At 41.9% G+C, this 16,399-nt stretch overlaps 1 protein-coding gene across 12 annotated transcripts in view; it reads left to right on the top strand.

Moving 5' to 3' along the window:
- The window catches only part of LOC122564315 (synaptonemal complex protein 2-like), a 277,458-nt gene that overhangs the window by 15,100 nt on the left and 245,959 nt on the right, over window positions 1–16,399 (top strand). For all 12 annotated transcript variants that reach the window (XM_043719015.1, XM_043719016.1, XM_043719018.1 and 9 more), the window contains 3 exons: window positions 2,029–2,114; window positions 2,201–2,289; window positions 10,015–10,049. In XM_043719015.1, the coding sequence (XP_043574950.1) occupies window positions 2,029–2,114; window positions 2,201–2,289; window positions 10,015–10,049 (210 nt within the window). The remainder of the gene's footprint in view (window positions 1–2,028; window positions 2,115–2,200; window positions 2,290–10,014; window positions 10,050–16,399) is intronic.

Here is a 16,399-nt window from a genome sequence, read left to right as displayed (position 1 = left end):
ATGAGAAAAACCAATGTAGTGTACAAAATCCCTTGCAAGGACTGCACAAAACACTACATAGGACAAATAGGAAGACAGCTAATGATCCGCATCCATGAACACCAACTAGCCACGAAATGACACGACCAGCTATTCTTAGTAGCCACACACGCAGATGACAAGCAACATGAATTCGACTGGGATAACACTATAGGACAAGCCAAACAGAGAACAGCCAGGGAATTCCTAGAGGCATGGCATTCATCCACAGATTCAATCAATAAGCACATCGACCTGGACCCAATATACCGGCCACTGCATCGGACAGCTGGAACTGACAACCGGAAGCGGCAGATACAAATCACTATAAATGCTGGAGGAACCATCACAGAAGCACTTCACAGGAGGCTCCCAAGCACTGAGGATGTCACCGAGACAGGGGACGAAACGTTTGCAACACACATTCCCAGCTCGGCGAACAGAACCACAACTGGGTTGGGATATCTGGTCGGCATGGATGAGTTGGACCGAAGGGTCTGTTTCTGTGCTGTACATCGGACTCTATATAAACACTGTGGATGCAACAGCAGGTCCAAGGCTTGGAATACTGGGGTGAGTTACTCACCACCTGACTCCCCAAAGCCTGTCCACTATAAGGCACAAGTCAGGAGTGTGATGGAATATTCCCCACTTGCCTGGATGAGTGCAGCTCTAGCAACATTCGAACCTTGACACCATCCAGGGCAAAGAAGCCTGCAAGATTTGGAGATGCCAGTGTTGGACTGACGTGTACAAAGTTAAAAATCACACAACACCAGGTTATAGTCCAACAGATTTAATTGGAAGAGCTAGCTTTCGGAGCGACGCTCCTTCTGGTGGTTGTGGAGTGCCACTATCACCTGATCAAGGAGAGATGCTTCGAAAGCTAGTGTGCTTCCAATTAAACCTGTTGGACTATAACCTGGTGTTGTGAGATTTTTAACTTTGCATGATTGGCATTATTTCATAAGCAACCACTCCCTCCACTTCCGATGCTCAGTAGCAGCAGTATGTACTATCTACAAGATGTACTGCAGAAACTTACCAAAGAGTCTCAGACAGCACCTTTCATACCTATGACCACTTCCGTCTAGAAGGACAAGGGCAGCCGTAAGTTCCCCTCCAAATGATTCACCGTTCCTTCACTGCCACTGGGTCAAAATCTTGGAATTCCCTCTCAAATGGCATTGTGGCTCAACTCTCAGAAAATGGACTGTAACAGTTCAAGAAGGCAGCTCCCCACCACCTTCTCAAGGGAAACTAGGGATGGGCAATAAATGCTAGCCAACAATGTTTTCAAAAGTTTCCCTTTATAATTACAAGTCTCCTGCTTCAAACAGAACATAAATCTGTACCACTTTTGCAATGGAGTTTGCATCATGTGATCTGTTTGCATCTGTTGTTACTGAGATACAATTTGCACAGCTAATTTCTGTTGCATGCTTTCTACACTTGTGTAATGCTTCAATAACTTATTTTCTAATCTAACAAAGCTTGCTGTCCAACCTTTATTGAAAAGTAATTGCGTTGTTTTATAGAAGAATGTTTTTTCTTAACAACTTCTCATTTTACTTGAGGTTCAAAGTAAAATAAAAGGAGCTCTCCACAAATCTAGCTTTCTGATATGTGGGGTAGATTTTTATCTGAGTGGAGATGTTATTTTTGGTGTTTCAAAGCAGACCGTGTGTCTGACACTAGTGAAGATAGTGATGTTTACGTAAGATGGTTGAATGTCAACTAAATTATTCATCTTGTTCCTATCTGTCAACACTGAAGTCACTGTCATGATCAGGCAGGCAAAGTGCCTTAGATTTGGTGACAAAATATTGGATGGGAATACTGTGGATTTTGGTCAGTAAATGAATGCTACAATGATTGGGTAAAATTGATGTGTATGACCATGACACACGAGCTATTGATAATTGAAACTTTCTCCAATGTACAGATAACTAGAAATTGGAAGTGACACTTAAAACTTTGGCAACTTGTTACCTGCTTTTGTTCTAATAGGCAGGACTCAACTGATGGACACATTTGTGTTGCAATTAGGACATGGGGTGACTGATTTTCGTCTTAAAATCTCTGTACGCCTAGAGGTAGGTATCATATTTTTCAGGTAATTATTTTCCCATAAACTATAAAGCAAATAACATTTTTTTTGTTTCTCTGTAACCCTATTTAGGCCATAAGAACCTTTAACTCCATGCTTGACTTAATCTCCCGTGAAGGGAAAATAAAATTTCACCTATCTGAGGAAGCAAAAAGTCTAATGTAAGTACATTTAAGAGATCATGCTAGGTTTATTTCTGTGTGTCATGTACAATTATTAAATGTCCTCATTTGGAAGGGCCCTCGTTTGTTAAGACTTTAAATTCAAACCCTAAACTGAATCTATGATACTGATGTGATCTCTTAAACGTGACCATGCAACCACATGTGTCAATTTGAAGAGATTTCTTGGCACTAATTATCAAATCATGTTCTATCTGATATTTACCCTCTGTCTGTGGCCACAAAGATGGCATTCAGTTCTTATTTACGAGCTTGCTCTAAGCTAGGAATAATGATTAGTAGTTGGGAGCATCACCAATGCATGTTTTATATGTTCCCTGCAGGATGATGTTCCCATCTGAATGCAGCTTTTGTCCTTGTAGACGATAAAGGTTACTGTTTTGGAATATGCTCTTACTGGAACCTTAGTGCATTGCAGTGTATCTTGTATCGAGTATATCTGCTCCTGGTGTAACTAGATGAAGGAGTGAATGTTTGAAATATTGGATGGGCTGTTGATCAAGTTAACAGCTCTGTCCTGGATGGTGTTGGAGCTGCATTCATTTCATTTTTAATCAAGTGGAGGTATTCCATCACACTCCTGTCTTGTGCCTTGTAGATGACAGGTTTTGGGGAGTCAAGAGGTGAATTACCCCCCTCAGGATTCCCAATCTCTTAGCTGCTGTTTGGCTACCTAAAATTATGTGAGCACATCTAGTTGAATTTCTAGTTGGGTTAATACTCAGAATATTGGGAGTGAGGGAATTGGTGATGCTATTCTTGATGAATGTTAAGTAGTGATGGTCATTGCCTATCACTAGTTTGCATGAACGTTACTTGCTACTTCCAAATCAAACAGGTACTGTTTTATATGAACATGGGACAGCTTCAGTATCTGAGGAGTTGCAAATAGTACTGGCCATAGTGCAAACACAAATCCAATACTTCGCTTTTGACTTCAGAGGAAAAATGGATCCGTTTAGGGTAGTTGGCCTGAAGTCGCCACCCTGAGCAACTTCAGTGATGTCGTGGGACTGCAATGAGTTGAATGGCTTCCAAAAATCATACCTATTACAAAAGGAAGATGGTTATGATTCCAACCAGTGATGATTTTTCTCTTCCTGCATTATATAATTCTATTTTGTTTGTGCCCATTAAAGTCATGTTGAAATGCTGCCATAATGTCAAGGCTATCACCTCCCCTTATCTGAAGTTGAGCTATTTTGACCATCTTTATACAAAGACTGTCATGACATCAGGAGCTGAATGGCCCTGACACAACCCAATCTAAGCTTTAGTGAACATATTATTGGTGTCTAAGTACCACTTGATAGCATAAGCCACGTACATCTCGCTTATAGTCAAGAAGAGAGTAGGGGGATAATTTGCAGATTTTATTGCTTTTTGTGGACAGGACATGCCTGGATAATTCTCCAAATTGTAAGGTAAATGTTCCTGCTTCAGCTGTACTCGAAGAGCTTGGCTGGGGGTATGGCTGTTTTGGAGTGCAGTTCTAATCTTAAGTATAATTACTGGGATGTTGTGAAGGCCCATAGCCTTTGCAGTATCCAATGCCTTTAGTCATTTTTTGATGTCATTGTGGAGTAAATTGAATTGACTAAAGATTGGTATCTGGTATCTGTGATGCTGGGGACCTTTGGGAGGAAACTGAAATGAATCATCCATTGGTATATATGGCTGCAGACGACTGGAATATGCTTAATCCTTTTGTACTGAGCACCATCTTGTTGTTTGGCAGGTATTTCTGGAGCTGGAGATTTAGGAAAGAAACTGAATCATAAAAATGGGATTTTTCAAGGAGTTGTAACTTGCATGTTTAATTTCGTACCATCTAGTACATCAGTAATAGGAACAGAAGTTGCATGTTTGGCCTATTTCTCTATTCAGGAAGACCATGAATGATTCTTTAAAGTGTTGTTCTGTTCTTTTCCACTTCCACTACACCATTCCCCAGCCCCCTACCCATAAACTCTTGACTCCTTTATTAATCAAAAGAAAAACAAATCCCACCATTTTTTCAATGATCACCATCTCCATTGCTCTCTCTGAAGAATTCCAAAGATTAATGATGCTCGAAGAGGAAAAAGTTCCAAACTTTAAAACTCTATCCCCAAGTTAGGATTTCCTGATGTGTAGACCTCCTCTCATCATCTATCTTGCCAAACTCTTTAAAAGGATCCTCATTTAAGGTTGTTATCCTTAACTCCAGTTAGTATAGACCCAACCTGTTCATTGCTTCCACATTGACCAATACCTGCCTTCCTGCAACCAGTTTACTGAGCTTTCTCTGACCAAAAACTGCACACAACTCATGATATTGCCAATGTCCTATATAGTTCTAGCCAGACTTCCCCACTTTTTTTTCCATTGTCCCTTATAATATGAGCCAATATTCTATTTGTCTCCTTAATTACTTCCTGTACCTTTTATATGGCAAAAGTGAGGACTGCAGATGCTGGAGATTAGAGACGCAAGTGTGGTGCTAGAAAAGCACAGCTGGTCAGGCAGCATCTGAGGAGCTGCAAAATCGACATTTTTAGGCAATAGCCCTTCATCAGGAAATTCGTGATGAAGTGCTTTTGCCCAAATAGTTTTCTGCCAAAGTGGTCAATCTCACTTTTCCACAGTATACTTCATCTGCCAAATATTTGTCCACCCAACTGATGTACTCTTCACGGTTTTTTATACTATTACAAATTTGGCTAAAGTTCCTTTGTCCAGTTCATTAACAAATTGTAACAGATTGTTAATCATTGAGGGCACAGCATTGACCTTGTACACTCAGGCTTACAGTTGCCAAACTAAAATTGACCTATTTACCCTGATCTTTGCTAGCTGTTCTTGTATATCACTCCACTACTATGAGCTCTTCTGTCTTGAACTTTGATCTCCAGCATCTGCAGACCTCACTTTCTCCTCAAACTAAAATTGACCTATTTACCCTGATCTTTGCTAGCTGTTCTTGTATATCACTCCACTACTATGAGCTCTTCTGTCTTGTACCGTAATAACTTCATGTGACACTTTGTGTCTTTTGGAAATCCAAATGCTATCTACTAATTAAATAGGATGAAGAGCTGTGAATGCTGGAGAGCTAAAACAAATTTCTAGAGAAACTCTGGTCTGGGAGCATCCATAGGGAGAAAGTAGAGTTAATATTTTGACTCTGGTGGTTCTTCATCAGAACTATTCACAAATTTCCTTTTTTTTATCCATGCTGCTTATTATATTCTCAAAAGATCTGAATAAATTTGTGAAGCCATTTGGATGAGTACATGAACTGTTTAGAGGGATGTGGGCCCAACATTGTGTTCCCAAGTGTTTGTTTCTCATTAATTCTAAACCGACTAAATACTGCTCCTTGTGGTGTTGTCATCACTAATTCCCCCCACTATCAATATCCTGGGGGTTACCATTGACCAGAAGTTCAACTGAATTCACCACATGAGCACTGTTGCTACAAGAGCAGTTCGTACGTTAGGGATGCTGTGGTGAGTAACTCCTCAACCTATCCACCAGCTACAAGGTACAAGTCAGGAGTGTGATGGAATGCTCCCCACTTGCCTGGATGAGAGCAGTTCCAGCAACACTCTAAAAGCTTGGCACCATCCAGAGCAAAGCAGCCCGCATGACTGACATTGCTGTTGGGTCAAAAGTCTTGGTTGCATCCCAAATGGCATTGTGGGTCAACCCACCGCAGAAGACTGTAGTGGTTCAAGAAGGTGGCTCACCACTACCACCGCCTCAAGGACAAATAAGGATGGACAATGAATGCTGACTAGCCAGCAATGCTCACATCCCAGAAAAGAGTAATCAAAATGTTGAATTTTTGATCTGACATAACTCTAGCTTTTTTTTTGTGTGATTTGCATGTTCTGATTGTTGATGCATGAATCCCCTGACACCCTCTTGTGTTGTTGCTGTCTTTGTGGGTCATAATAATTTTCTACCTCCCTCCAACTCCCCTAAATTCTTTTGAGCCCCTTTAAATAATAATGAATATACCTAGTTTACTCTCTTGAGCTGATGAGATTCCCATGCTTCCCATAGCCCTACATCCTCTACAGAGACTGAAGTTCAGGTATTACTGTAATCTGTTTGAACCCCCCCCCCCCTTTACAGAGTTGCCTGGCTACTACTGAGGTCCCACTCCACTGTCTACAGTTGTCCCCATTGCTGCCATCCTTCCTTCACAGCCAATATAATGAAACCAAAACACAAGTTGCTGCTTTCCCCAGGACTCCATACACCATGCCCTTGATAACTCCTGCTGTAGACCATACCCCAGGACTGACCGTGCCAACCCCACTTCCACCTGTATCGATTATGGCCCACCTTCCCCAGAGAGATGGCTGAGCAGCACCTAACCCACCTACCTGTAATCTCTACATTGACCTGCAGAAGGGCTTATGCCCGAAACGTCAATTCTCCTGTTCCCTGGATGCTGCCTGACCTGCTGCGCTTTTCCAGCAACACATTTCCAGCATTGACCTGCAGGACTAAGTTCTGGACTGCATGTGACCGAGCTCCTTGTCTGACTGTAGTTCTCCTTCACTGCACTAAGGACAGCTTTTTACAACTTTCATGTATTGCATTTTGCATGACATGTGTGCAGTGTTTGTACTACAAGATGCTAGCATATGCTGTTGGTGTGACATTGATATAGTATGATATCTTCACGTAGAAACACCACACACAGACACGCGTGCACTGTTCAGAGGCTTTAGTCCAAGCTCTTGGCCATTCCCTCTGTGTGCTAAGGAAGAAGTGCAAGCAACACAAAGCCTGTGAGTTGATGCTTGCTTAGTGCACTCTCACTTCAATGTGAAATAAAGAGGCTAACTGCCACCAAGTATGCAGTAAAATGAATGCTATGTGATTCCTCTTATGTAAATCCATGAGGTGTGTTTCTGTCCACCAACTAGAAACGTGCAAGTCGCAGGTATCCTTGAGCTTCAAATGCTGTTCTGAAGGGTTGAAGTGACGCGGGAGTTGTTCAGAGCTGGCATAATGTGATAAGCCTGGTGATTTGCTGATAAATTTTGTGTGGCTCCAAGTCTGCTTACTTCAGCGTCTGTCTCACTCGTGCTCTCTTCTTTATTCTAGTCTCCATTACCCTTCACCCAAACTAATTTATCCCAGGGGATATTAACAAAAGAAATACTTCTGCTAATTATTCCAGATTAATTTTGAAGGGAGTTCAATAAATACATGATGTGAGATCTGGTTGGATTAAATGAAGAGAAATTGTCGAGTGGAAGTGATTAATGCCATAGGCCACTTGCATCAAAGGCCTCTTTCTATTCAATCATAACTTGTCTTGGTTTGATGATTTTATGATTGCAGCTGCTTGTAGTTCTGAACAAGTCAAATTGGATAATGAAATAATTGGATAATGAAATCTAGCTTAGCTGACCATTTGGGTTTTTTCTAGCAACTACTGCCTCTTTTTTTTGTTTTGCTGTAGTATTGAGATGAACTCTGGTAAATATTTGAAATGTGATATCAATGTGGTCTCCACAAGTTAAACATAGCTGTTCTGGTTTTATTTTTTCACTTTAGAAATGATTTTTAAAACAATTGCCCTGATCTCTAATGTATATTCCAAAACAGCACAAATGGTTCGGATAGGGAAGTTTCATCAGAACCTGTGTAGTTGCAATGAAACCACATCTGAAGTTCTGTGAACAGTTTTGGTCCCCTTCAGGAAGGTTAATTTGATTGGTGGCAGTTCAGAGAACGTTCACTTGGTTGACCTGTGGTATGGAAAGATTATCCATAAGCAAAGGTTAAACAGGTTAGGACTCTACTCAGTAGAGTTTAGAAGAATGAGAGGTGATCTCATTGGAACGTACAGGATTCTTAAGTGACTTGACCGAGCAAATGCTGGGAAGATGTTTACACTCATGGGCCAGCCTAGGACCAAAGACCACACTCTGATGAAAGCCAATTTAAGACTCTGATGGGGAGGAATTTCTTCTCTGGGTTGAGATTCTTTGAAACTCCTCCTCATGGAAGGCTGTGGTGGCAGAGTCCTTCTGTATATTGAAGATGCAGAGCTGTAAATGTTCGACTGGGATGGACAAAGTTTAAAAATCCCAGAGCACATGATTATAGACCAACAGGTTAATTTGAAAGCACAAGCTCTTGGAGCGCTGCTCCTTTGTCAGGTAACTAGCAGGGCAGGTTCACAGGACACAGAATTTATAGTGAAAGATCAAAGTGTCAGACAACTGATGCGATGTATTGAATAAACGTAGATTGCTGTTAATTCTTTAATCACTTAGAAAGCGGACGCAAGTTTTGATTGATTAATATGTAAATCACAGAACTTCTCTCAAGTCACAGTCCTGAAATAACAAGGTTTTATCAATATACTAAAAGTTGCATCTCAGCTCAGTGTATTCAAGGTGTGAGGTTAGAGACGATAACTGTCTGTATTCCAACCTTGAGTCAGACTGGTTCCATTTCCAAAGTAGGAATTTATAAATATCAAATTCACTGCCAACAGATTGTATGCTTTTTGAAAAAAATAGAATGCACCTACAAATGCAAATTCACCTCATAGACTTGTGCATGTGTGCCTGTCAACGTGAGTGTGCAGGTGGGTGTGTGCACACAAGTGTGATGGAGTATATGCCTGTGATGGGGGTGGTGCAAGTGCATGTATCTGAGAGACTGTGTACACTTATGAGAGAGAGTGTGGAAGTGTGTTTGTTTGTCTGAGTGAGTGTATAGTGCAGTGGGGCCAGCTGCAGTATGACATGAACCCAAAGGCCATCCTCAACTGGGATTTTGGGTTCATGTCATGCTACAGGTGACCCCACTGCATTATACACTCATTCTGTCACGTACACACGTCTATGGGGTGAATCTATACTGATAAAACCATAAGTTATCTTAGAACTGTCTCCTTGAGAGAAGTTCTGGGATTTACATGTTAATCAATCAGAGAATGGAGATGCAGGTTAAGTGTTTAAAAAATTAACAGCAATCTAAGTATGTTCAATACATCTCATCAGTTGTATAACACATTTTGATCTTTTAGTATAAGTTCTGTGTCCTATGATCCTGTCCAGCTAGCTTCCTGATGAAGGAACAGTGCTCCAAAAGCTTGTACTTGCAAATAAGCCTGTTGTGATTTTTTTTAAACCGTGTATATTGAAGGCTAAGATAGATCCTTGAGTAGAGGAATTGACGGTTATGAAAAAAGGCAGGAAAGTGGATGTGAGGCGAGACGGATTAGCCATGATCCTATTGAATGTTAGAGTCGGCTCGACCAGCTCAACCTGCTCCAGTTCCTAGTTCTTGTGTTCTTGCAAATAAACTTGATTTAAGTCATTTTAAACATATTTTGGTGACCAGATTTGAAACTCTTCAGAGTTTTATGGTGCACCATTTGATCCTAATTTGGGGCAAAGCTTTCAAATGGAATCCAAATTGAGATGAGTTTTCATCAGCTAGTTTTAAAAAAATTGGTGTAGTTCATCAAATAGACCCTCTTGGTGTCCAAGTCAATATTTAAAGAAAGTTGTCCAGCTCACATGATACTGAGGTGTGCGTTTTGAGGACACAAGTGCAAGTTGAGGCAAATTGAAGGTGTCCAACTGTGTAGTCTTAACTACTTTCAGATGTAAAAATACTTTGAGTATGAGATGCATCTTGCCTTTAATTTAAAAAGAAACCTGATTTTCATTTTTACAGGCTTGACTTGGCAACAACCATTCTGGAGGTTGGGGGTAAGAAAATGTATTAACTGTCAATTTTTTGTCCAATGTATGTCTTTTATCTCCGTATAGTGGAGGATTGTGACCAATTTTAAAAACATTGAAGGAAGTCTGGAAACAAAATGCCAAACAGCAGCCAAGTGCAATTTTTCTGATTACCCTCTAACCTCTGTCCTGTTTCCTTTTTTAATCTCTGTCCTCTTCCTGATGTGATTAATATTTGGACGCATCATCCAGAAATGAAATAACCTGAACATTTTCAGATTTTGCCTATATGAATCTCTCTCCTACCATTGTGGCACCAAAATACCTCCATTTAAAGTTCTAAAAGCACATAACCCTCACCTCCCCTCCATTGCTCTCCTGTTGTTACCATTTCATTTGAAGGTAACAATGCTGCGCTCCTTCATTGCTGGCCTTTTGTTGTTCCTCAATGCAGCTGACTTGGCTTCGTTCAACTATTGCGTATTGGACAGTGTGTGCATCAATTGTTTCACCTCTTCTCAGATTAAAGTAGCTGAATTCACTCAAAGATTCATTCTTGAGCGACGACCTCCTCTTTTACCTGTTTGGAAATAGCTTTCTCAAATGGTCTGATTCCAATTTTTTTACACATTACCCCATTGTACTTCTGGTAAATATGCACAATATCAGAATAAGTTACAAGGTATCAATAAGCTTTGCTGCTTCCTGCTGTCGGGTTTCAATTTTGTTCCTTGAAAGTCAGTCCACTCAGACTGGATATCTTAAACCTCTCTTCTCCTGGCAAGGCCCACCTTTGGCAGCATCTTGTTAAATCTTTAAGACCGTCCATGTTCTCTTTCCTTTTATTGATCCAAAAAAGAATTTACCAACATCCTCCTTCCACATTGCAGTGTCTGTTCTATCTCATGCATGCTGTTCCAGGCTGTGCCTTTTTCACTAATGAGATGCAAGGGCTGCCTCTCAATCTTCACTTGGCTTTTCCCAGCTTGTTTCTGGCACAGGTTTAGTCAGAGCATCATCCCCCTGTTTTCTGGTTTGCCTTGGTTAAAGGAGATAAATTTAACAAATTTCTAACAATAGCGAATGTATTTAAGACCATAAGACCATAAGACATAGAAGCGGAAGTAAGACCATTCAGCCCATCGAGTCCACTCCGCCATTCAATCATGGCTGATGGGCATTTCAACTCCACTTACCCGCATTGTCCCCATAGCCCTTAATTCCTTGTGACATCAAGAATTTATCAATCTCTGCCTTGAAGACATTTAGCGTCCTGGCCTCCACGGCAATGAATTCCACAGGCCCACCACTCTCTGGCTGAAGAAATGTCTCCGCATTTCTGTTCTGAATTTACCCTCTCTAATTCTGAGGCTGTGTCCACGGGTCCTCGTCTCCTCGCCTAACGGAAACAATTTTTTAGCGTCCACCCTTTCCAAGCCATGTATTATCTTGTAAGTTTCTATTAGATCTCCCCTTAATCTTCTAAACTCCAATGAATACAATCCCAGGATCCTCAGCCATTCCTCATATGTTAGACCTACCATTCCAGGGATCATCCGTGTGAATCTCCGCTGGACACGTTCCAGTGCCAGTATGTCCTTCCTGAGGTGTGGGGACCAAAACTGGACAGTACTCCAAATGGGGCCTAACCAGAGCTTTATAAAGTCTCCGTAGCACAACAGTGCTTTTATATTCCAACCTTCTTGAGATAATTGACAACATTGCAATCGCTTTCTTAATCATGGACTCAACCTGCATGTTTACCTTTAGAGAATCCTCAACTAGCACTCCCAGATCCCTCTGTACTTTGGCTTTACGAATTTTCTCACCGTTTAGAAAGTAGTCCATGCTTGTATTCTTTTTTTCAAAGTGCAAGACCTCGCATTTGCTCGCATTGAATTCCATCAGCCATTTCCTGGACCTCTCCTCCAAACTGTCTAGATCCTTCTGCAGCCTCCCCACTTACTCAGTACTACCTGCCTGTCCACCTAACTTTGTATCATCGGCAAACTTCGCTAGAATGCCCCCAGTCCCTTCATCCAGATCATTAATATATAATGATCTTGCTCCACTTCATAGAGTCTGGCCATTTTTGAGCCCAGGGAGCAACTCCAGTTCCTTTACAATTGTGTGGAATGTGTGTATTGTGAAGACCTGTGTCCTTTGCCCATCGCTAATTGCCCTTGAACTGAGTGGCCTGCCAGAATTTCAGAGGAAAGTTAAGAGTCAACAACTTTGTGTTATAGTCGAGACAGTTCAAGGATGTCAGATTAGGTTCCTAGTAAGTGGGTTTTTGCAACAATCTGAGCTTTCATGGTCACGTGACTGAGACTAGCAGTAACGTCAAAGCATCCTAGAATCCCTAGAGTGTAGAAAGAGGCCATTCAATCCATCAAAGTCTGCACTGACCCTCCAAAGAGCATCCCACCCAGACTCCCTCCCCTACTCTATCCCTGTAACCCTGTATTTCATATGACAAATGCACGTAGCCTGCACATTAAGGCTTTTTATTTAGCATTACCAAACCACCACCTAACCTGCACATCTCTGGACTGTGGGAAGAAACTGATGCACCTGTTTGAAACCACCACAAACACTGGAAAATTGTGAATATTCCTGGTAGACAGTTTCCCAAGGATGGAATCGAATCAGCATCCTTAGCACTGAGACAGCAGTGCTAACCATGCTGCCACCTAACACTACGGGCAATTTAGCATGGCCAATTCACCTAACCTGCACACCATGGACTGTGTGAGGAAACCGGAGCACCCGGAGGAAACCCACGCAGACATGGGGAGAATGTGCATGCACCACACAGACAGTTGCCCAAGTTGGGAATTGAACGCGGGTCCCTGGTGCTATGAGCCACCGTGCCACCCCAATGTAGAGTCAGTTAGCTCATTTGGCGAATGGCTGATCCATAATGGAATGATGCCATCAGCGTGGGTTCAATTTTCTCACCAGCTGATATCATCATGAAGGACTCTCTGGAAGTCTTTTTTTTCATGTTCCAGAAATTTGAATTTCACCAGTGCCTATGGTGAGATTTTAACCCATGTCTCAGTAATGATCTACAATTCTGGTAAAGATGTAGAGTATAAATGACCTGTACTAGAAGGTTGGATTGCATCTAAATTGGTAGGGGACTAATATACTGGCAGGGAGACTTGCTAGAGCTGCTTGGGAAGATTTAAACTGGTAAGGTGGGGGGTTGGGACCCAGGGAGATAGTGAGGAAAGAGATTAATTTGAGACTAGTACAGTTGAGAACAGAAGTGAGCCAAACGGACAAAGCAGAGAACAAGGTAGGACTGATAAATTAAACTGCATTTATTTCAATGCAAGGGACCTAACCGGGAAGGCAGATGAACTCAGGGCATGGTTAGGAACATGGGACTGGGATATCATAGCAATTACAGAAACATGGCTCAAGGATCATTCCTGAAGAAGGGCATGTGCCCGAAACGTCGAATCTTCTGTTCCCTAGATGCTGCCTGACCTGCTGTGCTGTTCCAGCAATAAAGTTTCAGCTTTGATCTCCAGCGTCTGCAGACCTCACTTTCTCCTCAAGGATGGGCAGGATTGGCAGCTTAATCTTCAAGGATACAAATGTGACAGGAAGGACAGAAAGGGAGGCAAGAGAGGAGGGGGAGTGGCCTTTTTGATAAGGGATAACATTACAGCCGTACTGAGGGAGGATATTCCTGAAAATACATCCAGGGAAATTATTTGGGTGGAACTGAGAAATAAGAAAGGGATGATCACCTTATTGGGATTGTATTATAGACTTCCTAGTAGTCTGAGGGAAATTAAGAAACAAATTTGTAAGGAGATCTCCATTATCTGTAAGACTAATAGGGTGGTTATGATAGGGGACTGCCATAGTGTTAAAGATTTAAATGGAAAGGAATTTGTGTGTACAAAAAAAATTCTGATTCTGTATGTGGATGTACTAACTAGAGTGTGCAAAACTTGACCTATTCTTGGGAAATAAAGCAGGGCAGATGACGGAGGTGTGTCACTGGGGGAGCACTTTGAGGCCAGCGACCATAATTTTAAAATAGTGATGGAAAAAATAGACCAGATCTAAAAGTTGAAGTTCTAAATTAGAGAAAGGCCAATTTTGACAATATTAGGCAAGAACTTTCAAAAGCTGGTTGGGGGCAGATGTTTGCAGGTAAAGGGACAGTTGGAAAATGGGAAACCTTCAGAAATGAGATAACGAGAATCCAGAGAGAAATTGAGGGTTGAATTAAGAAAAAGAAGGAAGCATATGTAAGGTATAGACAGGATAGATCGAGTGAGTCCTGAGTGTAAAGGCAGTAGGAGTGTACTGAAGAGGGAATTCAGGAAAGGACATGAGAGCTCTGGCAGATAGTTAAGGAGAATCCAAAGGGTTTTTACAAATACATGAAGGATGAAAGGGTAACTAGGGAGGGTAAATAGGGCCTCTCCAAAGATCAGCAAGGTTGCATTTGTGTGGAGCTGCAGGAGATAGGGGAGGTACTAAATGAGTATTTTGCATCAGTGTTTAACTATGGAAAAGGACGCACAAGGTATAGAATGTATGGAGGTAGATGGTGGAGTCTTGAAAAATGTCCATATTTTAGAGGAGAAAGTGCTGAATGTCTTGAAACACACAAAAGTGGATAAATCCCCAGAATCTGATTAGGTGTACCCAAGAACTGTGGGAAGCTAGGGAAGTGATTGCTGGGCCTCTTGCTGAGACATTTGTATTATCGATAGTCACAGGTAAGGTGCCGGAAGACTGGAGGTTGGCTATCATGGTGCCACTGTTTAAGAAAGGTGGTAAGGACAAGCCTGGGAACTATAGACCAGTGAGCCTGACGGGAGGGAATCCTGAGGGACAGGATTTACACATGCTTGGAAAGGCAAGGACTGATTAGGGATAGTCGAGATGGCTTTGTGCGTGGGAAATCATGTCTCTCAAATTTGATTCAGTTTTTTTGAAGTAACAAAGAGGATTGATGAGGGCAGAGCAGTAGACATGATCTATATGGACCTCAGTGAGGCGTTCGACAAGGTTCCCCATGGGAGACTGGTTAGCAAGGTTAGATCTCATGGCATACAGGGAGAATTAGCCATTTGGATACAGAACTGGCAAAGACTGAGGATGGTGGTGGCGTGTTGTTTTTCAGATTGGAGGCCTGTGACCAGTGGAGAGCCACAAGGATTGGTGCTGGGTCCACACTTTTTGTCATTTACATAAATGATCTGCATGTGAGCATAAGAGGTTTAGTTATTAAGTTTGCAGATGACACCAAAATTGGAGGTGTAGTGGACAGCGAAGCGGGTTACCTCTGATTATGATCAGATGAGCCAATGGGCTGAGTGGCAGATGGAGTTTACTTAGGTAAATGTGAGGTGCTGCATTTTGGAAAAGCAAATCTTAGCAGGACTTAAACATGTAATGATAAGGTCCGAGGGAGTGTTGCTGAATAAAGAGACCTTGGAATGTGGGTTCATAGCTCCTTGAAAGTGGAGTCGCAGGTAGATAGGATAGTGAAGAAGGCAGTTAGTATGCTTTCCTTTATTGGTCAGAGTATTGAGTACAGGAGTTGGGATGTCATGTTGTGGTTGTCCAGGACATTGGTTAGGCCACTTTTGGAATACTGCATGCAATTCTGGTCTCTTTTCTATCGGAAGGATGTTGTGAAATTTGAAAGGGTTCAGAAAAGATTTACAAGCATGTTGCTAGGATTAGAGGATTTGAGTTATAGGGAGAAGTTGAATAAGCTAGGGCTGTTTTCCCTGGAGCATCAGAGGCTGAGAGATGACGTTATAGAAGTTGATAAAATCATGAGAAATGTGGATAGGATAAATAGACAGTCTTTTCCCTGGGGTGGGGGAGTCCAGAACTAGAGGGCGCAGGTTTAAGGTGAGAGGGAAAGATATAAAGGAGACCTAAGGTGCTGCATGTATGGAATGAGCTGCCAGAGGAAGTGGTGGAGGCTGGTACAATTGCAACATTTTAAAAAGCATCTGGATGGGTATATGAATAGGAAGGGTTTGGAGGGGTATTGGCCTGGTGCTGGCAGGTGGGACTAGATTGGGTTGGGATATCTGGTCAGCATGGATGGGTTGGACCGAAGGATCTGTTTCCATGCTGTACATCTGTGATTCTTGATTAGTCATTAGTCCCAGCAGACCACAGGGCTGCTCTCTCTCCTTAAAACCAAGAAAGTTAATGGTAATTTATCATGAGGGTCACCACACCTTAGGCAAGTGAAGAAATTAATAGGAGAGTGCTTCATAATAATTTCTTTATTTACCCATTCTCCCAGTGTCTGTGGATTTCCACTCGGTGCTCCTGTTTCCTCCCTCAGTCCACAGATGTACAGGTTAGGTGGATTGTCT

This window comes from Chiloscyllium plagiosum, chromosome 29 (assembly GCF_004010195.1).
Source record: "Chiloscyllium plagiosum isolate BGI_BamShark_2017 chromosome 29, ASM401019v2, whole genome shotgun sequence".
In the NCBI taxonomy this organism is placed as follows: domain Eukaryota; kingdom Metazoa; phylum Chordata; class Chondrichthyes; order Orectolobiformes; family Hemiscylliidae; genus Chiloscyllium; species Chiloscyllium plagiosum.
Note: the sequence above shows the minus strand (reverse complement) of the source record. Positions and strands in the feature narration are given on the sequence as shown.